At 41.3% G+C, this 22,863-nt stretch overlaps 1 protein-coding gene across 8 annotated transcripts in view; it reads left to right on the forward strand.

Annotated features, from left to right (window-relative positions):
- The window catches only part of OBSCN (obscurin, cytoskeletal calmodulin and titin-interacting RhoGEF), a 236,693-nt gene that overhangs the window by 40,606 nt on the left and 173,224 nt on the right, over positions 1-22,863 (forward strand). For all 8 annotated transcript variants that reach the window (XM_042477238.1, XM_042477239.1, XM_042477242.1 and 5 more), the window contains exons 12-25: positions 881-1,165; positions 3,519-3,800; positions 4,594-4,869; positions 6,134-6,409; positions 7,799-8,074; positions 9,162-9,428; positions 10,329-10,598; positions 11,270-11,536; positions 14,217-14,483; positions 15,878-15,990; positions 17,461-17,614; positions 19,078-19,239; positions 20,833-20,937; positions 22,389-22,655. In XM_042477238.1, coding sequence (XP_042333172.1) covers positions 881-1,165; positions 3,519-3,800; positions 4,594-4,869; positions 6,134-6,409; positions 7,799-8,074; positions 9,162-9,428; positions 10,329-10,598; positions 11,270-11,536; positions 14,217-14,483; positions 15,878-15,990; positions 17,461-17,614; positions 19,078-19,239; positions 20,833-20,937; positions 22,389-22,655 — 3,267 coding nt within the window. The remainder of the gene's footprint in view (positions 1-880; positions 1,166-3,518; positions 3,801-4,593; positions 4,870-6,133; positions 6,410-7,798; positions 8,075-9,161; positions 9,429-10,328; positions 10,599-11,269; positions 11,537-14,216; positions 14,484-15,877; positions 15,991-17,460; positions 17,615-19,077; positions 19,240-20,832; positions 20,938-22,388; positions 22,656-22,863) is intronic.

Here is a 22,863-nt window from a genome sequence, read left to right on the forward strand (position 1 = left end):
ACACACACACACACACACACAATATTTTAAAAGGTCGACTCAACTTATGTGTGTATTTATGTGTGTGCACATATGTGTATATTTAGTAAATAGTAGTAAGGAAATTTATTTGTGTGTAGCATAAACCATTACAAAAAAAGGAATCCAAATAAAACACAAAAATCAGATACATTATAAGAGTAGTATGTTACATCACATAACTAAAAACATCAACTTTATATGCTCAATTCAAACTAAATAAACACAAAAATCAGATACACTGGAAATATATGACATTATTTTACAAAACTAAAATCATCCAATTTTTTTGTACAGGTTCAAATATATGCTGAAACCTAACCATCATCTTTACAAAACTTCCTCCTTAAAATTGACACATTAAAGGCAAAGCAAGCTGCCTTTTCAGAAGTGTCCCCTAATAAAAATTTTGATCAAATTCAAATCATTGCTGTTTGGTACCAATCCTAGTTCTTTAGGCACCTCTTATATCTTTATGAATTGGGCATCCAAGTAAATAATGGGTTAGGTCTTCAACTGTATTAGATCCAGATGGGCAAACTCTTTCTTCCCAAGCGATCTGTTGATAACACCCATGAACCACAGCCGAAGCCATTGACTGGCACCGAAGGGCTGTAGTGTATATTTATGTATTTATGATTATATAGACAAGGCCTTATCCCTAACAGACAGGTTAAATGTTTCCCAGTGGAAGTGCAATGTTGTTGAGCCAATGCGAAATAACTTAAGTTGAGTCCTGGCCCCGTCTAGTTGTCTATCTGATCTCATTCAACTGTAGCGGTCTGTGATTAATGAAGTGTTGGTGTTTTCTTTCTTCTACAATGTTTGCTGGGCTTGTATCTTGTTGGTGTTAACTGTACAGAAGCTGAGGAGGTGTTTGTGAACAAGGAGAAGGTACAGAAAGAGGTCAAGGCTGTCTCTTCAAAGGATGCAACCCTCAGCTGCGAAGTGGCCCAAACCAAGACAGAAGTGAAATGGTTCAAAGAGGGGAAACTCATCACCTCCAGCAAGAAGCACAAGGTAGAAGCTGAAGGCAAATCCCGGAGGCTGACTGTGCAACAGGCAGAGAAGAAGGATGCAGGTGAATACACCTGTGAAGCTGGTGGCCAGAAACTGACTTTCAAATTCACTGTAGCAGATGAAAAAGGTTTGTGGATGTTTAAAATACGTTATTTTCTATTTGGATCTCTCTCTACTCAACTGATCAAATGTCACCACCACCCATTTTTCTTGCTCTCTTTCCTTGGGATTCAAATCTCTACCTGTTTCAGTCTTAAGGAAGAACAAATGAAGTTTGCAAAAGTTTTCTCGCTGCTGGGACAATTTTTGTACATTATTGTGGATTTTTGTTTAGACTTCAGGACTTTTCTGTGGAAAAAATCGCATAAAACATACTGTTTACATAAATAGGGCAATTTATTTTGGCACAAATCCTAAATTTTGCCGTCAAGAAAATGTTCAGAAATGTGAAATATTTTCAGTGACTGACTATTTTTGCATGATGTGTTCAAACGCCCCTTTTCATCAAGAATGGGAAAGTTTACATCCTACTCTTCTCATATGGTTGCCAATGCTAAAAAAAAAGATATCCTGAATTTCTTGACACTTACGTTGACAATTTAAGTTGAACATGGAGCATCTGATGTTGAGCCTTAAACCAGCAGCCTCTCTGCTTTTCTTGAGCATCACTTCATTCATCTGGAGGTTGTTAATAACATTTATGCTTTAGATCCTGCATAGGCTGAAAAGGGCCTTGGTCTTGGATGGTACATATGAAATGCAGAATGTGAAATAGATATGGATCGACTTGTAGAGTTTTTGGATTATTTGCAGTGGATCAGAAGAACTTTCTTATTCCCAGTTGTTGTATTGTAAGAAGAAAAGGTTCAGCTTATAGAGACACTGAATTGTATGCATTAAGATAAAAAGATCAAAATAAATTAAGCTTGAAGGTTTAACATTCAGAGGAACTGAAAAATATTGCAGTTGTATTGAAGACAATAAGATTTAAGTGATAAAAGTTTATACAAACTGGATGAATTATGAGAAGTCAAATTGTAAATATGTATACCATATTTAAAAGCATGTTTTATGAATATTTAGAAAGATGTAATATTGGATGTTGTTATGTAAGGTAAAAATAAAATTAAATAAAAAAGACCCCCCAATTTCCAAGGATTATATAAAGGCTGCACCCACACTTCAGAAATAATCCATTTTGGCACCACTTTAGCTACCATGGCTCAGTGATATGGAATTCTGGGAACTGTAGTTTGTTGTGGCAACAGAGATCTCTGGCAGAGAAGGCTAAATGTCTCGCAAACCTAAAAAACCCAGCATTCCATAGCATTGACTCATGGCAGTTAAAGTGATGTCAAACTGGATTATTTCTGCAGTGCAAATGCAGCCGTAGTTGCAACAGAGGCCTGTTACAGACTGCCAACATAAAGCTGCTTCGGGTCTCTTTGGAGGTATGCTATTTAAATGATGCATGGGTCCTAAGAGTCCGGAGGTCACACCAAAGCCACACTCCATTCTTAGCACTGGAGTGCAGCTTTGGTGCAGCTTCCGGATTCTTAGGATGCATGCATAATTTAAACAGCATACCTCCAAAGAGACCCGAAGCAGCTTTATTTGGGCAGTCTGTAACAGAGATTTTGTTTTGAGCAGGAGCTGATTTTGGTATGGAAAGATTATGAGCTCCATTCCACTCTTTTGGTAGTAAAAATAAATCCCTGGTTTCCAGACTCTTTCATTCTAAACTCATAATAATAATAATAATAATAATAATAATAATAATAATAGGTTTTATTTATATACCGCCCAATCACTGGGAATCCGAGCGGTTTACAATAGAGGGGATAACAGACAGTTCCCTGCCCACAGGCTTACAATCTAAAAGACACGACACAAAAGGAGAAGGGAATGGTGAGGGGGGGAGGGGATCAGGTCCAGCATTCTTCTCTCCCTCTGAGGCCTGGACCAAGGCAGATGGACCGGAGGGAGGGCTCTTCTTCTTCAGGCTAGCCCCTGATGGAACTGGGCCAGCCTACTCTCTCCCTCAGGCTCATGTCTTCTGCACCATGTTCCACTTTCTGGATCTCACTGTTCTAGCATAAACAAAGTAGATCATACAAATCTGGAGTCTGCTTACTCTTGATATGGAGCATTCAAAATAGCTGTCCATACAAAATTTTGCACATTGCTTACAGTAACTCATTTTTCTAGAGGTCTTGGTGTACAATACATGATATAAAAAGGGGACTGTCTTCTCAAAACCACCGCTGGATGTCCACCTAGGCCTCCCTTCTTGTGGCGTGTTGTTGTATGAATTTTTTGGGTTAATCTGCCTAAGGGTGATGAACAAGATCTACAATGTGGAGCTTTTCATGTGTTTCTCTGTCATCTTGGCTTCCTATCAACTAGGGGTCAATGAGAAACTTGACTTGCCTTGAAGCAAGAAAGATGAAGTTGTAAAACCTATCTGTTTCTTTCTTCAGTTGCAGAAGTTGAGGATGTATTTGCCAACAAAGAGAAGATTCGGAAGGAGATCAAGGCTATCTCTTCAGAAAATGCTACTCTCAGCTGTGAAGTGGCCCAAGCCAAGACAGAAGTGAAATGGTTCAAAGATGGGAAACTGATCACCTCCAGCAAGAAATTCAAGGTGGAAACTGAAGGCAAATCTCGACGGCTGATTGTGCAACAAATAGAGAAGAAGGATGCAGGCGAATACACCTGTGAAGCAGCTGGACAGAAACTGACCTTCAAAATCACTGTAACAGGTACAAGTTCTACTTTATTTTTTCATCTCTCCTGTTATATTTGGGGCAGCAAGTGGTGTGAAGGACCATGGATTAAAAACATCTCTTTTGAGTCTCACCAACTCCCACCTTCATTTTTGTCCCCGTTTTTGTCTAATATCAGGTCATGCAATAGGTTCCTGTGCTGAAGTTTGGGCACTTTGTTTGAAAATGGATGTTTCATAGTCCCCCCCCCCCATTTATTTGTGCAAATTAATTTACACATCTCCCAATTGCCTTATTTCAAGTTATGCGTATTTTAAATGTTCACATTTAAAAAAAGAGTATTGCCTTCTGCATACTTCCTTTCTCAGAAACGTTAGCCTTCCAGATGTGTGAATGCTTGAAGCCAGGTGGGAGTATTTCCTCCCACAAAAGATCTCAGGAGGTTCAGAATGCTTCTTTCATTGAAATTGTTGAGTCCAATGAAGGATTTTTTCTATCTGCATTATAGGTTCCTTATGATGCCAAAACCAATGTATTTGTTGAGCTTATTGTGCCAGTTAGATGTCAGAACCACAAATAAATTGCTCAGTAATGTCAGCATGAGTTTTATAATTGTCCTGGAAGTAATAATGATATTTTTGTATGTGGGAGGTCAGTTTTGAGAATGAGCCGTATTTTTAAAGAAGAGATCCATGGAGCAATATCTTTTATACTGGGTGCCAACTCAGAAAATTGCTTCAGTTTTTGATTAAGTTACAGATATTACATAAGTCTGTAATTGAAGTATTGATACTTTGTTTTAAAAATTCTGCTGGTGTTAATGGTCTAGAAGCTGAAGAGGCGTTTGCCAACAAAGAGAGGGTACAGAAGGAGGTCAAGACTGTCTCTTCAAAGAATGCTATCTTCAGCTGTGAGGTGGCCCAGGCCAAGACAGAAGTGAAGTGGTTCAAGGATGGGAAACTTATCACCTCTAGCAAGAAGCTCAAGATAGAAGCCGAAGGCAAATCCCGGCGGTTGACTGTGCAACAGGCAGAGAAGAAGGACGAGGGCGAGTACACCTGTGAAGCCGGCAACCAGAAACTCACTTTCAAACTTAAGGTTGAAGGTAAGTATGCAGGGATGCAGTGGCTTAGCGGTTAAGATGCCAATTCTGATGATCAGAACAGAGGAAGGTTGGCAGTTCGAGGCCCAAGTGGGGTGAACTCACATCACTAGTCTCACCTTCTGCCAATCTAACAGTTCAAAATCATGCAAATGCAACTAGATGGATAGGCACTACTCCGGTGGGATGATAACAGTGTTCAGTGCAATCATGCTGGCCACATGATTGCTGGATTTGTCTTCAGACAATGCTGGCTCTTCAGCTTAGTAACGGAGATGAGCACCACCTTCCACAGTTGGTGACAACTAAACATTCATGTCAAGGGACATCCATTACTTTTACCTAAGAATGAAAGATACCTATCTGCAATGAGAAAAGCTTTCCTAGAAATCAAATCAAGCATTCTCAATCAGAGGAGATGAAATATAGCTGTATCCATTCTGTGCCCGTGGATATATCTCAAAAATGTCCTGTGTGGTTTCTTCACGCAAGTGTCATATCTCCCCAACTACCATGTCATGTCTTCCCAAAGAAAATTGGGGACTGTGTATGGATTAACAGCTTATCTAGTTTTAAAAAAGGGTTTCTTTAAAAATGTTTTATATTCTCCCCTTCCGCATAAAGGCCTCATTCCCACTTACAAATAAATCAGTTTGAGATCTGGTTTGTGATTTGGTTCAAATGTGAACCAGGGTCATTTAAACCGGTTCAAACCGATTTGAGGTCCGGTTTAAAATGTAGTGGGAATGAAGCCAAAATATCACAAATGGCTAACAACTGAAATACAGAGTAGCTAATATTCTTCATAGTTCCAGCATCATCAGAAACTACAATTTCCAAAGGGATCTGTAACACCTTTGAGACTAACTCAAAGAAAAAAGGTGGTAGCGTGAGTTACTTGTTCAGATGCATGAAGTCTCACATCTGAGGAAGTAAACTGAAGTGAACGAAAGATCATGCTACCAGCTATTTTCTTTCAGTTAGTCTCAAAGGTGCTACAAGATCTCTTTGCATACTGATTTTTCAGGCTAACACAGCTGTGTCTTTGAATTTTTCAGTTTCTCTGAGTTCCCAGAAGGATGGCAGGGCATGGTGCTTATTCATTTCTGCCATTTCTACACAACTTATAACCTTGGAAGACTAACACAACAGCCCACCAGCATGTGCAAATATTGAGTTCTAACTCTAATATCAAGGACTGTTTTAATTGGTAATGGAGACATACATCTTCCATCAACAGGTTCTGTTTCTTTCTCCCATTTCACAGAGGCTGTTGATATATTTGCTAATAAGGAGAAGGTGCAGAAGGAAGTCAAGGCTGTTGTGAAAGAGAACACCGCTTTGGTCTGTGAAGTGGCCAGCTCTGAGACTGAAGTGAAATGGTACAAAGACGGGAAGCTCCTCAGCACTAACAAAAAAATCAAGGTGGAATCCAAGGGCACCTCCCGAAAACTGGTCCTGGAACAAGTGGAGAAAAGGGATGCTGGGGAATATACCTGTGAAGCGGCGGGCCAGAAGCTGACCTTCAAGGTTGAAGCAACAGGTAAGTTCATCTCCTCCACGGAAGGGAAAGCAGATCTCAGTGGAGAACCAGGACTATCTGAGACTTGTGTCTGTGTTGGAATGAATCACTTTGATCACTGGCAAGTGTGGCAGATTTTTCTGTAATAATCTTCCATGGACTCTCCATACTATATGATATGCTTAGAGAGGACATCAAGGATATGGGAAGAAAACCTACTGCCTATGTCCCAGTGAAACTAAGGGAAGCTGCATAAGAACGTGATTCCTTTGTTTTACTGGGACTTGTGGTGTTTCTGCAAGAGAATCTTGTCACTGGATTTTGCCACATGCATTTTAGCTCTGTGCATGAGTGGAGATAGTGATGATGATAATGTATGTTAACCTCCACCTTAAACTTTGTTCATTGAAACATTAAGGGTGGCTCCTTATTTCATATTTCTGTGTGAAACATCACTTATTTTGTTCGTAAGCAGAGGAAATGGAATAACCGCTGCTGCTGTTACGATTTTTAGGGAAACATAGTTTAAATTTGTGAAGGCTTTCACAGCCAACATCCATAGTTTTTTGTGAATTTTTCAGGCTATGTGGCCATGTTCTAGAAAAGTTTATTCCTGACATTTCGCCAGCCACAGATGCAGGCAAAACATCAGGAATAAACTCTTCTAGAATATGGCCACATAGCACGAAAAACTCACAAAAAATTTAGTTTACATTTGGCTGAATTCTGCTATCTTGGAGAGAGACCAAAATTTCTTCCCAAACTCTTTAGCAGACAGAATTATGATGATATCCTAGATACTTTCCCCCAGTGACTGTTAGTGAGTAGGATGAACAGATAACTTTAACTTGATAGCTTGAATTCCATTCCATATTAGTTTTGCCTGTGTCCGTTTATAAGTCTCTCCCATATCCTTGTCCTGTTACTGTGAATTTTATTTTTTAAACAAGCTTCACAAATATTTGTGTTTAATTACTGTTAGATACACACCATTGTACACATTTTGTCTTAAAATATTTGGATATGCATTGACCCAAGATTGCTAAATGCATAGAAATATCCAAAGAATATGCCAATGAATACGTTGGAGGTATCCAAAGAATACTTCTATACTGTGTATTAATCCAAGAAGTGTAAATTAAGGGTTTTTTTAAAAGAAAAAAATTGCATTGATTTGTGTGTTCGAGGTATTTGCTGATCCCATAAGAACTCTAATATGTTCAAAGGATTAGGATTATGAGGCCAGTTTCTGGAATCTCATGACAAATACCAATGGAAGAACTTTTTATTTCCTCTGAATGGAGACAACTTCCTCAGAGTTAGAGCATGATGTACTTAGCAGTTACCACTGTTACTACTTCTTCCTCCTTCCTTTTCCTCTTCCTTTTTATTTTCCAATGACTGGTATAGAACCTGAGGCAAAATTCCAAAGAAAAGGTGCCCAAGAAGAAAAGGTTGTTGTTCAGGAGCAAAAAAGCATCGTCCTGTCGACATCTGTGGTGCCTGAGGATGCTGAGGTCAAATGGCTCAAGGATGGAGCTGAAATCAGGGGCAACAAGAAATATGACATGAAAAAAGATGGAGCTTCTCGGACCCTGACTGTGAAGCAGGCTGATGTCAAAGATATTGGAGTGTACACCTGTGAGACCAAGAATGATAAGCAGCAGTTCCAAGTTCAAGTCCAAGGTGAGAGAAACATCTCCAGATGAGTCAGAAATGAATTTACCATACTGGAATTCTAAACTTTGCAAGCTGGACCCAAGCCAAATGGGCTTGCATCGATAAACACAATTTAATAATCTAAGCTTAATATTAAGAGGTTCCAATGTTACATAGTTGTTTGAGTGTTGGATTATGACTATGGAGACCAGGGTTCAATTCCCTGCTTGGCCATGAAACTGGTCGGGTGACCTTGGGCAAGTCACACTCTTTCAGCCTCAGAGGAAGGCAATGGCAAACCTCCTCTGAACAGATCTTGCCAAGACAGCCTCATGATAGGTTCATCTTAGGGTTGCCATAAGTCGGAAATGACTTGAAGGCACACAACACACAATGTCTAAGGCTGCTGCCAACCCAAGAACAACATACCGATCAAGAATCCTAGGAGTTGCAGTCCGAAACATCAGGAGGACTCAAGTTGGGGAATACTGCAATATAAAATCAATGTTGAATACAGCCCAGTAGATTTTAGTCTAACTCAGAATTGTATCCTCTCTGAATCATAAATGAATGAATGAATGCATTCTGTATTGGTAAAAAGCTAGATTTTATGTGAATTTATCCATTTATATATAATTCAAATTTTGTTGGCTTCTGCTAGTCATGGGAGAGAGGAACAATGGGGGACACTGACTACTGTTTGGCTACTAAGAGGAGTTCATAATCCGTGGACTGCATCTCACGGTTTCTAAAATGTTACCTGGTACTGCTAACACGCATTTGAACAAATCTTTGCAGTATAAGAATTGATATTATGCTGCTGAAAATAAAAGGGAGAAAAGGCTGAAAATCTGATTATCGGCTCAGGGCCCCTTTTGGTAGATGTATGGTGCTGTCTCAGCTCTTCTGTTGAAACGGTCTGATTTTTAGAGCTCCTCCACTGTTGGGAAAAACTAAAGTCTGTGCCAGGCTTTTAGAACATCCCCTTTTGCATATGCAAGGAAGGGCAGTCCAGAATGGAAGATGTTGCACAAATGAGGTATCCAGATGCATACTTCTCAAAGATGCTCAGAAGGTGTGTTATGTGTGTTAATATTCTTTCTCCCCATCTCAGAAATCCCAGTGAAATTTGCCAAGAAGCTGGAGCCAGTTAAAGCTGAGATTGGAGGGACTGTGACCCTGAGCTGTGAACTAAGCCAGCCAAAGGGCGACGTTGTCTGGCGCAAGGATGGTGTGGAACTCAAAGCGGACAAGCGCTACCAGATGCGTGAGATTGGAGAAAAGCGCGTCCTGATCATAACAGGTCTCCGGGCAGAAGACAAAGGAGATTACTGCTGCGAAACCAAGCATGACAAGTGCAACATTCAGGTCACCCCCATAGGTAGGGCTTAGCACCGTAAGTGCTATGGTAGTGCACAGTTGACGGTCCAGAGCTGGGCATCCAAGATACCATTGTCAGTGGTCTCAGTTGTGGGTATTTTCTGGACATAATTACTCTAGAGTGGGAATGTTAATGTTCACTAGTTTTTTTGTCCATTCAAGGATGAATAATTCATGCAGTTTTCTCCTTGCTGTGGGAGAAATTGAATATTTCTCTGCAGGTCTCACCCAGTATTTGCACATTTTGAAGTATTCTGCAAAATCATTAGTGTGTGTGTGTGTGTGTGTGAAAGCCATACTTTTCTTGTATGAAAACAATATTTTTAAAGAGGCATGTGAAAACTGCCGGAGGCTTATGCAACACCCCCCCCCCCAATTTTCCATGAAAAATATGTGGCTATCTGGAAACAGTGCCTTTTTGTGCAAGAACTCTTGTGTCTTTTTGCACAGAATAATTTCCTGAAACATTTTCTCATGTGTCAGTACTGTCAACAACTGTGAAAATGTCTCACCAGTTATTCTTACTGACCAGGTTTCCCAACTGTCAGGAAACCCCCTTTTCAACAGAGAATGAATAGTGGTGAATATTCTTTCCAGCTTTACACTAGAGTCGGGTAAACCATTTGAGAAACAGGATGGTGGGCAGAAAAGAATGAGAGTCAGCATAGGAGATCACAGATGTGGTCCTGACTTGAAATGATGTACAAGGATGTTCAGAACTGAAGCCTAGCATGGGAAGCATTGGGTACATGCTGCTTTAGCAAGCACATGTTCTACCATTCAAGATCATGAAAATAATTCAACTAACAGCACCTATTGCCAAAGAGGATGAAGGATTGAATGATTTATACAAATGGTTATCATCATAATGTGCTCATGCCATCAACTGTCTTCTTCCCAGTTCCTAGAGTGGTGAAGTTTGTCAAAGGCCTTCACAACATAGTAGCAGAAGAAGGCAAGGAAGCCGTCTTCAAATGTGTTGTTTCCCCTGCTGATGCAGCCGTCACATGGAGCCGCAACGGAACCAAAATTGAAGCCAGTAAGAAATATGTCATTTCTCAGAAGGACTCAAACCACAGCCTCACCATCACTGACCTGACCCTGAAAGATTCTGGGGAAATCTCGGCAGAAGTCGAAGGGGTGCAGAGCAAAGCGAATCTTAAAGTAGAAGGTGAGTAATGGGAATGAGTAAAACATGCAATTTATATCACAGGGTGGATTGTTTTGATGACAGATTGGACCCCTAAAAGTTCCTAGGAAGCCTACCTGCTGTGGTTCTAGTTTTAATGCAGTATCAAACTGCATTAGTTCTACAGTGCAGATGCATCCTCAGTCTTCCTTTCTCCAAGCTAAGCATATGCAACTCCCTAAGTTGCTTCTCATAGGACTTGGTTTCCAGACCTTTTACCACATTGGTTGCCCTCTGCTGGAAATGCTGGACATGTTCCAACTTCCATCTTGTCAAGTGGTTTAACAGTATTTAAATGCCTGTACTGCAGCCATTCACTCACAAACCATAAGGTTGCGAGTTCAATACTAGCAAAAGAGATCAAGCTCAACTCAGGCTTGCATCCTTCCAAGAGGTCGCTAAAATGAGAACCCAGATTGCAATTAGCTTACAGTTGTAAACTGCTTAGGGAGTGCTTAAGTGCACTGATAAGCGGTATAGAAATGTACTTGCTATTGTAATCCTTCTTGAATGATGGTGTTCATGTACACAGGGCTACCTGCTGTGCCCCTTTGCAAATAACAACTAGTGTAAGATCATTTTGAACTGTGTCTGACTTTGGCCATTTTTGGGGCTCTTTCAAGCTTGCATTTCTGTGTATATTTTGCATGCAGAAGCCCCAGCATTGTTTGTGAAGAAACTGGAAGCCAAAACAGTGGAGGAGAAGGAGACCGTGACACTGGAAGTAGAGTTATCGAAGCCTACAACAGACGTGAAGTGGGTGAAGAATGGCAGCATGCTCCATTCAGATGCCAACATGGAGATCAAAGCTGAAGGGACAAAGCACAGCCTTGTGATCAAGAGTGCCGCCTGTGAGGACCGTGGTTTTTATGCCTGTGAGACCCTCCATGACAAGACCCAGGCAAAACTAACTGTGGAAAGTAAGTCGGAATTATTTATTGGTCGAAATTAAGTCAGAATTATTTACATGCCTCCCCTTAAGGGCAGGCATTTTGGAAAGATAAATATTGCCTGTCAGAAATGCACATAATACTGGAATAACAGGAGAGAGGGAAACTGTAGCTCAGTGGCCAAGCATGTGCTTTTCATATAGAAGGTCTGAGGTCCAGTCCCACAAGTCCAACTGATGCAGATGACTTTCAAAAGCAGCTTCCAAAGTGCGTCTGGAATGCAGCTGGGCTGCACTCGCCTGGCGGAAACGGCAGTGAATTATGTGGTATAATTCTCGCCTGCAGTTGGATTTTTTGTCCATGCAATAAGCTCCTAAGACAAATGCAACTATGGAAATATATATACTGTATTGTTTTCCTTATGAGATCGAGAACTGTAGCAACTTTTCAACTGGACAATTAGTCAGTCACAAACCGGGGTTGGCTAACATGGCTCTTGTGGCATGGTCTCAAGAATTGGTGCGCCCTGTGTCATCCCCTTCCTTGGGTGAAGGAAGGACATCTTTTTCTTTTCAGCTCACCTTTGTCCTTCCTCAGTTTTCTATTTCTTATTTTTCATGCATTTCAACCAATGACAAAAAGCAGGCGAGGAAACCCACCCGCCCTGTGACATGCATTTCTTTGAAATCTGCCATTTTGACAGGGGTGTTTCTAATGGCAGAAGGAACATCTTCTGCCCAGAGGTGTCCAGCTTGTGCGTTTGCAAGCAGATTTGCTAAGCAAGTGTGTGTTTATGTGAGGGGCTCTGTTTTAGTCAGGAAGCTACCCACCTCCAGACCAGTAGATCTGATGTTCCACATCATGGCTGGCCTTCAGATATCCTCCAACTGTCCTGATTTGGCAGGGACAGTCCTGATTAATCCTCTCTCAACCCACATTTTCAGTTGTTTTAAAAATGTCCTAGTTTCTCTCTTTCCTTCACACTTCTCCCCTTTGTCCTCAGCTTACTTCTGTGGTGGAATCTGGTTCAAATCCACCTTGGGTCTACTCTAGGAGAAAGCAATAAATAAATAAATAAATAAATAAATAGTAATTGTTAACTCAATGGGAAGAGAAAAGGGAAGGGGGCAGGATCTTGCCCTTCCCTGTAGGCTCGAGCAAAAGCAAACAGCTGCAGTCTTTCCAAGCTTGTGTGTTTTCCCTCATTAATAATTTTGCCATCTTGACCACACTCTGATTTTGCTTCCTTGACCACACATTTCCTAATTTTTATCTGTGAAATGTTGGAGGTTTGCCATTAGGGCAAGTGAAGTCCAGACTTGGCAGCTGCAAGGCAGTTCCTTAGTTAATGGGAACAGTGACCACAGGACTGCTTCGCATTGTGTGAATACATTTAACCCATATTTTCAACCTCCCAATGTGGCAATGCAGACTGTTCCACTATATTGGAGTGGGCTGGGTGGCTTTTGCTTCTGGTCTCCTACTATAGCACAGAACAAACAGCTGCTTGTGCAATCCTTAAGTGTGTCGAGCTGGTGCTTTTTGCTAATCCTTTCCTCCTCAGCTCTTCCCCAAAATAACCCCAGTATGCCTGCAAGCACATTCTTCCACTTTGAGTGATGGAATATCTATTGACCCAGTCCAAAGGTCATCCCTATAACAGATATGCTGGAGTTTTTGGAATCCTTGCAGCTTACACAGGGAAACATCAGAAAAGGGTCCTTGTAGCAGCAGCAATAAATTTAGTCAAGGGCAAATGTGATTTTAAAGGACAGAGATCCAGTAGCACCTTTGAGACTAACTGTGTGAAAGAAGTTGTAGCATATGGTCGACTTTCTCAGATGCAAGAGTTAGGGTGCCTCTACACTGTTGAAACAATGCAGTTTGACAGCACTGTAGGTTCCATCCTACAGAATCATAGGATTTGTAGTTTGGAGAGACAGCAATCCTCTTTGGCAAGATCTTGTAAAAATACAAATCCCAGGATTCTGTAAAATGGAGCTATAGCATAGATGCACCCCTAGTCTACGAAAGCTTATGCTACCACTTTTTTCACACAGTTAGATGCAAAGGTGCAATAAGATCCCTTTGCCCATTGATATTCCAGACTGACATGGCTGTGTCTCTGAACTTAAAGGACAAAATTTGTGAAAATACATACATAAGAAGAATAGAGGATGGAAAGCAAATCTTATGCCTACTGAGCTGACTAGTTTTTATTTGGTGTCTGAAAAGATACCACACACACACACACACACACACCTAATGGAATATGTTACACTTCATATATTATATCTTTTCAGTCAAGGATCCCTTGATCTGTATGTTTTAGGGGTTTGCAAGCATGTATTCATTGCACTTAGCTTTTTATATATATTGGCATATCTTTAAAGCAATGAAGGTATACATCTAAAAAGAATACGAAAATGGCTGCCCACAAATCAGTTTCTTTCCATTTTCATGAATTTGTGTGATTGTGCCAAGAATGGAGCTCATGTGATAAATTTTTTTTAGAATACTTTCCTAGATTGACAATGTGTTTATATTCTCAAAGTCCACCTATGCCAGGATCTGTATCTTTTTCTCAGTGTGATTTCCAGACAGGCGTTGGAACGTTCCATAGTCTCTCAAATGGAGGAGTGAGTGACGAGCATGGAATCAATTTTGGTTCAGACACATCTCATCCTTTATCCTGTGTTTTGTTCCCAAGTGAGGCCCATCAAAGTGGTGAAGGGCCTGCAACCCATGGATGTCCATGAGAAAGATGCTGTCACCTTTGAGGTTGAGTTGTCCCATGAGAATGTGGAAGGAACCTGGATGAAGGATGGCGTGAGGCTGAAGGCTAAGGAGAAGTGTCTCATTAGCGTCCAAGGGAAGAAACACTCACTGACGCTTTCCTCTCTCGCCATCGAGGATTCAGGCCTCATAGCCTTCAAGGCAGAAGGTGTTCACACCACGGGGAGGCTTAACGTGAAAGGTAAGCATCCTCTCCACTCAAGTAACCTGTTTATATTATGGATGGTTGCATTGCACCAATTTCTGCATTGGACTGATGAGATTTCTTTGTGAAATACTGGGCCAAGAGGAAGCAGTGTGCTTCAGATCCATCCATCCATCCATCCATCCATCCATCCATCCATCCATCCATCCATCCAATATGCTGACCAGAAGGAGTGCTTAGTAACCACAGAACGTTCCCCAGAAATAATTCTGTTGGGTTGCTAAGCTTTCGAGATTGCAAACAGAACCTGTGGTTGCTACACAACTGTTATGATGTACCCCATACACAGAAGGGAAAGGTCTTACAGAAGGAATGAAAAGGACCAGGCAGGCTCTGAGCTGTCAGCTTAGTAGGGACTTCTAGGCAGAAGGAAATACACAAGAGAAAGAAACTAGGCAGTGGAAGCGATACTGAATGATGGCAGGCTAAGTCAGTATCTGGTTGGGTGCATCCGTAGTAGCTGTTTGTCAGTGAGAAAGCAAGTTTCAGAAATATTGCATTGAGGAACACTGCAACCCTCAGAAAACTGAACTGCAGAGTCTCTCTTTGGAAAAGGAGTTAGCAGCCCCAAATATGCCTTTGCTAAGGGATGGTGTTTCCATGTTGTCTTGCAATAGCTGCAAGGAAATGGGACACTCTGGCTCTCTCTAGTGGTACCGTGGTGCTAGTCCCAACCCACATTCTTGAGACTTGAATATCGGTCTTAGGGGCATGTCTACATGGGGCAATTACACCAGTTTCGCCCATCCTCACTGTCACCTGTCTAATAGACACAGGGCCAAAGCCCTGGTTCACATGCAGACTGCCTTCACAAGGGAAGGCCAGTTCCGTTCTAAATCTTTCCTGTCCCTGGCTACATTGGATTTTAAAAATCCAACTTTGGATTTTGCTGGAAAGTTCAAAGTACACCAGAGTGACACCGGATGACTGTTTATACACGCGTCTTGCTGTGTCACCTGGTGCCACCACCGCTGGCACATCGATGCCTCTGAAGTCACAATGAGGCACTCAGCCATGTGATGGACACCAGGCGCCTCATTTCTGATCTCAGAGGGAGCAATACTTGCCAGTGATGGCTGCGTCAAATGGCACAACAGGACATGTGTGTAGACATCCACACAGTGTTACTTTGCAGTATGGAGATAATGGGTAAATCCTGGGGCCAGAATACTCCGGGAGCAGCCCAAAGTATTCTGGTCAGTGTAGACTAGCCCCAATGATGGCTCTGGTTTTACCTCTCAAAACAGCATTTCACTGTGCATGTGTGTGTGTTTGTGTATCTTACCTGACAATCAGAATAACTCATGTTCAGTCATGTCTTTCAGAAACACAGAGTTCCTTTTCCCTCCTTCCTCTCTTTTTTTTCCTAGAAAGCCCAGTGAAAATAATCAAACCTTTGGTAGATATCAAAGCTCAGCACAAGGACGCAGTCACTTTTGAGTGTGAACTTTCCAGGCCTAATGCAGAAGTGAAGTGGCGTAAGGTACTGAATTGGCTTTCCAGGAATGGGGCCTGGAGCTGTTTTCTTTCTGAGTATTGCAAAAGGTGGAGGGATTTTGATTCTTATCCTGTTGCCTATAATGAACACAACAGCAATTGCAGTTAAAGCCAGACTGTTAATAAATGGAAAATGGTTCAAGTTATATGAGCTATGGACTAGTTTTCTGACATATGCATAATGAATATGAAGAATATTGCAGTTTTAATATAAAGTGAATATTAAAAGGATATCCAGTTAGGGCTATTTACCACTGATGACCCTTTAAGTGGCCATTTTAAACTAGTGTTCTTATAAAAACTGATTTAATTAAAACTAGGTAGGAAGAATACCTATGCCAAAAGCCATATGTCTACTGACCAGAGCGTGGGATTCGCTTTCTTAGTTCTTGTTTGTAATAGAAAATGAGGCTTTAGTTTGCAAAGTATTCTGCCTTACTCTGAAGGTGCCAGCCACAGATGCTGGTGAAACATCAGGAATAAACTCTTCTAGAACATGGCCACATAACCCCCAAAACCCACAAAAAACTATTCTGCCTTACATGATTCTCCTGTACTTATTCACCCTTCCTAGGCAACATGGAGGCCTTTGGAGTCAAGCTCATAGGCAGAAAACCCACTAAAGTGGCCGGTGCACTGTTTTTTCAGCAGTGGGTTGTGAATAGCTCCATCTCCCTTTTGCTACAATAAGCAGCTGGGATATTATTGAGCATTAGACTAAGATGACATCTGACAAAGGCTTTTACAGTCAGGTCAATGGAAATCTGGTGTTTAGCTGACATATAGAAGATAATAATTACAGCATTACTGGAGATAAGAGAAGATTTGGAGTCCAGTGATAAGCAGTATTATATTCCTCTGAGTTATATGACCTATTCTCTAATCCATGTTTGTGTCTCCTTTATCTGGAATTCTGTGAGCTGAAATACTCAAAATCCAAAACTTTTTTCATGGGTGGCTGAGATAGTGACACCTTTGTTTCTGATAGTTCAATGTACACAAAACTTTGTTTCATGCAAAGAAAATATTTTTTAAAATTATTTTCGGGCTAGGTGTACAAGATGTATATGAAGCATACATGAATTTTGTGTCTCCAAGATATCTGTATATGCAAATACAGGTATTTCAAAATCAAAAACACTTATGGCCCCAAGTGTTTTGTATGAGGGAGGCTCAACCTGTATTGACATTTCAATATGATTCATAGATTCTTGAGTCTGACATCACATTCTTCTGAATCTCAGTCTGATGAAACACTAACAGCTGTAATGAACTCTTGGATATTTGGCTTAATTATATCTTACTTGAAAAGAGCTTTATGAAGCTTGGAAGGATGTTAGTAGCTTTAGAACAAGAGAACCTGGAATTTGCTGATTTTGGCAAGTCAAGAGCACATAATCTTGCCAGATCTGCTAAGAGCTTGTGATCACACACACCTGTTTGGGCTTCTTCATAGGACGGAACTGAGCTGCGGCCAAATAAAAAGTTTGGAATCATTTCCCGGGGGACTAAGAGAAGCCTCACAATACACAAATGTGAATATGAAGACCAAGGGAAATATATGTGTGATGCTGTTGATGACAAGAGCATTGCTGTCTTGGAGATCCATGGTATGTTTCAGTGGGAAGCATGAAAACCCGTTGTTTTCTAGATTGCTTTGTAACAATTGGCGTTCATTGTTATAGCACACATCTCTGATCCTGTCATTCTAGCGTAAAATAATGCCTTATGAAAGACAGATGAAGTGCGACAGGTGGAAGTCCATGTCAGTGCTGATAGGGTTGCCATAAGTCAGTTTAGGGTTGCCATAAGTAAGAAATGACTTGAAGGCACACAACAACAACAACAACAACAACAACAAATGTCAGTGCAAGTGCTGATAACCCCACTCTTGGGGGAATCCCACTCTTGGGGGAAAAGTGGGATATCAAGGAATTGATAAAATTCAAAGATATATTTGTGTTAGTCTGTAGCATCAGTACATAGAGAGATCCTGTAGCACCTTTCAGACTAACTGAAAGAAAGAAATTGGCAGCGTGAGCTTTCATAGACTTCAGTCTACTTAATCAGAAGCATTTAGTGGAATGGAAGCCAGGCCCAGACCTATATATACCATTGGTATGTGAGGATGTCAATTCAAATTGCAAATCCTTCGTGTATGGAAATGAAGTCCAATTTTAACGATGGTCATTAGTGCACAAAGACATTTCGTATGTGCACAAAGTCCTGCAACTTCATTTCTGTACACAAAGGATTTGTAATTTGAGTTGACATTCTCACATACCAAGGGTATATATACAGTATGTCTGTCCCTGGCTTCCACTCCACCAAATGCATCTGAGGAAGTAGACTGAAGTCTATGAAAGCTCATGCTACCAATTTCTTTCTTCCAGTTAGTCTCAAAGGTGCTACAAGATCTCTCTATGTACTGATCAACAAACTGAGTGAGTGATGTACACGAATGTGTGAGTCAACCCACTAGTTACATCCCTGAGGATAGCATGAGATGCAACATGGGGGATCTGTGAGTGGGCTTTCCAACCTCTTCATTTAAAACAGGGATGGAGAAAGTGTGGCACACACAACCAGGTAACCTCCAAGGTCCTTCTTGAGGCCCCCAGGACCACCCAGCACCCAGTTTCTTTCCTCCCAAATGTGTGGGAGGGCTGTTATGATATGTTTTGAGTCCCAAACAATGCTAGTGGGGGCAGAGATGACAAAACTATCCCCATTGCCCCTTAGGAGGGGATGGGGGACATTTTTAAAGGGCTTTTTTCTCATGGTTGCCCTCCAAGATTCCAGTGTGGCTGATAGCCCACGAAAGTTGGCTTAACTGTGATTTCAAGGCAGCTGGGAATGGCAGGGGAGTTTCAGACCACAGCTGTAGTCCTGGGAGATCTATAAATGTTACTTTAAAAAAAAGTAATTTGTTAGAGTTGTAGTTATAAGTCCTGTGCCTCATTTAGTTAGTAAAGAGGCAAGTCAGAAAAACATGTTTAGCCTGGGAACAACTTATATTAGAATTAGGAAGCAACAAACATACTGCAACAAATGTGTCTCTCTATCTCCTCAGCCCGAGACATCAAGATCGTGAAGCCACTGGAAGATTTGGAAGTGAAGGAGAAAGAGAGTGCTTCATTCCTCTGTGAGATTTCGCACGATGATGTTGAAACCCAGTGGTTCAGCAACGAACACAAAATCCGGGCTGGAGATAACGTCAAGTTGCGTCAAGATGGTAGGGAAAAGAGAATGGATGGGCAACTTTGGGGGTTGTTGTTTGTTGTGAACAAAATGTTGGAGAAGGCAATGAATTGATCTGTTTAGACCCAGAGAGCAGTCAGAGAAAGATGCCACAGATACAGATCATGTGCAGATGTTTATAGGCCAGTTTTGACTGTTATGGCCTTTCCCAAGGAATCTTGGGAATTGTAGTTTGACAGTAGTGTTGAGTTTTCAATCTTGAAATCCCAGGTCCCTTCAGAGAAATGCAGTTAATTCCCAAGATGCCCTGGAGCCAAGGGCATGAGTATCCCACATGAATTTCGTTCTTACCTTTACCTTGATTTCTCAGTTCTAACCAGAAAGTCTAGTTGAATGAAACTTTCATAACAGGCATTTCAGGATGACTGTCTTTCCAGATCTAGTATGTGTTTCCCACACATATTTTAAGGGAAAGTGTTATGGATCAGAGCCACACCAAAATAGACTTGAGGGCCATCACAATGGGCCTATGTGCATAATGCGGCTATGAGCCCTGGGTTGGGATGAGCCTGTCTGGATCCTGATCTAATAGTCCAAGAATGATCCTGCTCCAAAGGAGCCTTACCCAGGGGCATATTGACCCACTTTTTTGCTTCAGAGTTTCCTTGAACCTCCGTGGTGACAGCTGGCACACCACATGGCCCCATACACCCCATACCTGCTCAGAAGACCCCCCCCCCCGCTCATTGACTGTGATGTCAGATGGCCACATAGGAGTAGCCAGGTACATCATTTCTGCCCTTATGGGCCACAACGGGGGTCTTCTGAGCAAACATGACAGCATAGGCAGGTATGAGGTGGATAGTAGTAACAGATCCATGGTGCAGTGGCAGGCAGGTATGCAAACACCTGCCCATCGCTGTGCCATTTGGGGACTGACCCAAGTCATAACCCAGGGCAGTTTAGTATGGGCTTGGCTTGTGCTATCTTGCCCTTCTGCATTGGGTCAGCAAGACAAGCCCATGAGTGCAATACATTAATAGATGTATTAAAGGTTTTTAAAAAGAGCAAGAGTGATGTAGTAGTTTGAATGTTGGACCATGAATCTGGAGATCAGGGTTTAAATTCCTGGTCATCCATGGAAATCCACTAAGCGACCTTAGACAAATAATACTCTCTGCAAAGGCAAGCCCTCTTCTGAACAAAACTTGCCAAAAAAACTTTATCTTAGGGCTGCCATATCTTGGAAAAGGCTTGAAGGCACACAACAGCTAGATTCCTTAGCCTTTTCTCACCAAGACACTAGGCAGCTCTCTTCCTTATGTGGATGCAGAGCCCTATAACACATACTGTCACCATGGAGCAGAGAGAATGTTTATGGTATTGTGAGCTCATGCCTTCTCATCATGCAGTTTTGGCTGCATCTGACAGAAGCAACACTTTGTATTTGATGCTCTCAGTATTGTTTTTTTGTGGGTTTTTCGGGCTATGTGGCCATGTTCTAGAAAATTTTCTTCCTGAGTATTGGTTTGAACTGTAAACACTCCTAAGCTCCTGGAAATTACATGGTTGGAGTGGAGATACATTTTTTCTGAAGGATTGTGGATGTGTGTATTTGCCTTTGCAGGAAAGAGCTACCAGCTGGTTTACAGAAGTGTGGAAGTGGAGGATTCTGCGGAGATCAAATTTGTGGCCGAAACAGCAGAATCTCGAGCACAACTTAAAGTGAAAGGTAATGACATTGGCACTATAACCTGGTTAGTATTTCTTAAAGTTTATCCCAGATTGGATAGTTCTGCAAGACCCAGAATGGAAAACAGCTGCTTGATCACTATTGACAAACCTTGAATGTTTATGACTAGTATTGAAATTGACTTTTCACATATTGCTTTTCATTCTGATCCCACACCCCACAGTGCTCTGAGATGGATTTGGCTGCAATTCTAGGCCTCCTCAAAACTTGATTCGGTACCAAAACCTGACACAAATAATTGCTATAGGAAAAATGTTTTGGTGGCAAATGGATGCAGCAAGTGCTTTGTCTGAATAACGTGATTGTGGCAAGAATGGGGCTCAGGTGATAATGTCCTATCTCTTTGACCATTGCTATAATGGCTAAGGACATTATCACATGAATCCCGTTCTCATTGCAATCATGCTAATTAACAAAAATGCATACATATTGGTATGAGAGCAGCCATTATTACACATCATTGTAATCATGAGACTGGGACTGCCGCTGCCTTTGCACTCTCTTCCAGACTCCCTTTTAACCCTGCCTCCCTGCCCTATGTCTTACCCAGCATGCCTTTTAGTTTTTAATTTTGTAATTTAATTTTTTACTTTTTAAATGCAATTCCAAAAACTCTATGATTTAAGTTTTTTAAAAATAAAATAAATACAATTTTTAAAGGAAATCAGGCTACCTGGGAATAGTGGGGGAGAGAGGGACAGGGGAGAGAAGGAGATTGTGACAGCATGTAACTGCCAATCCTTGCAACTGCCTCAGCAGCAATGTTTCGCATATGAGTCGTACTGGGATTGCTGTGCAATTGGGAGCTATTGAGGGGTTTCCCTGTCAATGAAAAGGGATGCCCTAACCACACTTGGTAGACACAGCCGCTATGGCCTAAGTATAAAGATAAATAGCACTAAAGGTGCTATTTTATGTTTTTAATAGATGTTTAAAAGCCATATGTAATAATGTCCTAAGAAACAGAGTTGTGAGCCTGAAAATCTATATGTGCGTTAATCCACCAGGTGAGCTTAGAAGAGGCATGTTTTCTCAGCTTTGGATCTGTCTGCCTGTCTGTCTGTCTATCTGGAGTGTAAGTGGCGTTGCCCAGACTAGCCTCTCAGCAGCCTCCCATCAATTGCCCCTCAATCGTCCCTGCTTAGTTTATAATTAAAATGTATTTTTATTGTGGATGGAAGGGTTTATGGGTTATGATGTTTTACTGTATTTTAATGTTGTTTTATTATTATTAGCCACTTTAATCTGCTTGGAGAGGTGGGATATTAATAATAATAATAATAATAATAATAATAATAATAATTGTTATTGTTGTTGTTATTGTCAGGCGTGATTGTAAATGTTATTGTGATAATATATGTGACCCTCTTTGAACTTCTTAAAATGCTTTATAAATGCGAAGTATTTATTTTTCCTTTGTCTTCTATCAGAGCTGCCTGTAAGGTTTGTAAAACCTCTCCGTGTTAAGATCGCCATTGAGAAGCACCGGGGCTTTCTGGAGTGCCAAGTCTCTCGGGCCAACACAGAGGTCAAATGGTACAAGGATAACAAGGAGGTCCGTCCAAGCCAGAAGTATGAGCTTGTGAGCGATGGGCTCTACAGGAAACTCATCATCAATGAGACAGAGTTTGAGGACGAGGGCATTTACACCTGTGATGCCATTGATGAGAAAAGCAGTGCTCAGTTCTATGTGGAAGGTAACAGCCCATTTCTTGGTTGGAATATATCTCTCAAGACCCTCAAATAGAGCAGTTTTTGTTGCTTATATCAGCATAATTTAGTAGGTCTGCATGTGGAGCTACATTAGACTGAGCCATATATCACTCCTCTAGACTTATTTAACTTGTATGGACATTCCATGCTTTGTCGAGATCAGGCAGGATTGCAGAAGCATCTAGCTGTGTT

This window comes from Sceloporus undulatus, chromosome 6, assembly GCF_019175285.1.
Source record: "Sceloporus undulatus isolate JIND9_A2432 ecotype Alabama chromosome 6, SceUnd_v1.1, whole genome shotgun sequence".
NCBI classification, from domain to species: Eukaryota; Metazoa; Chordata; class Lepidosauria; order Squamata; family Phrynosomatidae; genus Sceloporus; species Sceloporus undulatus.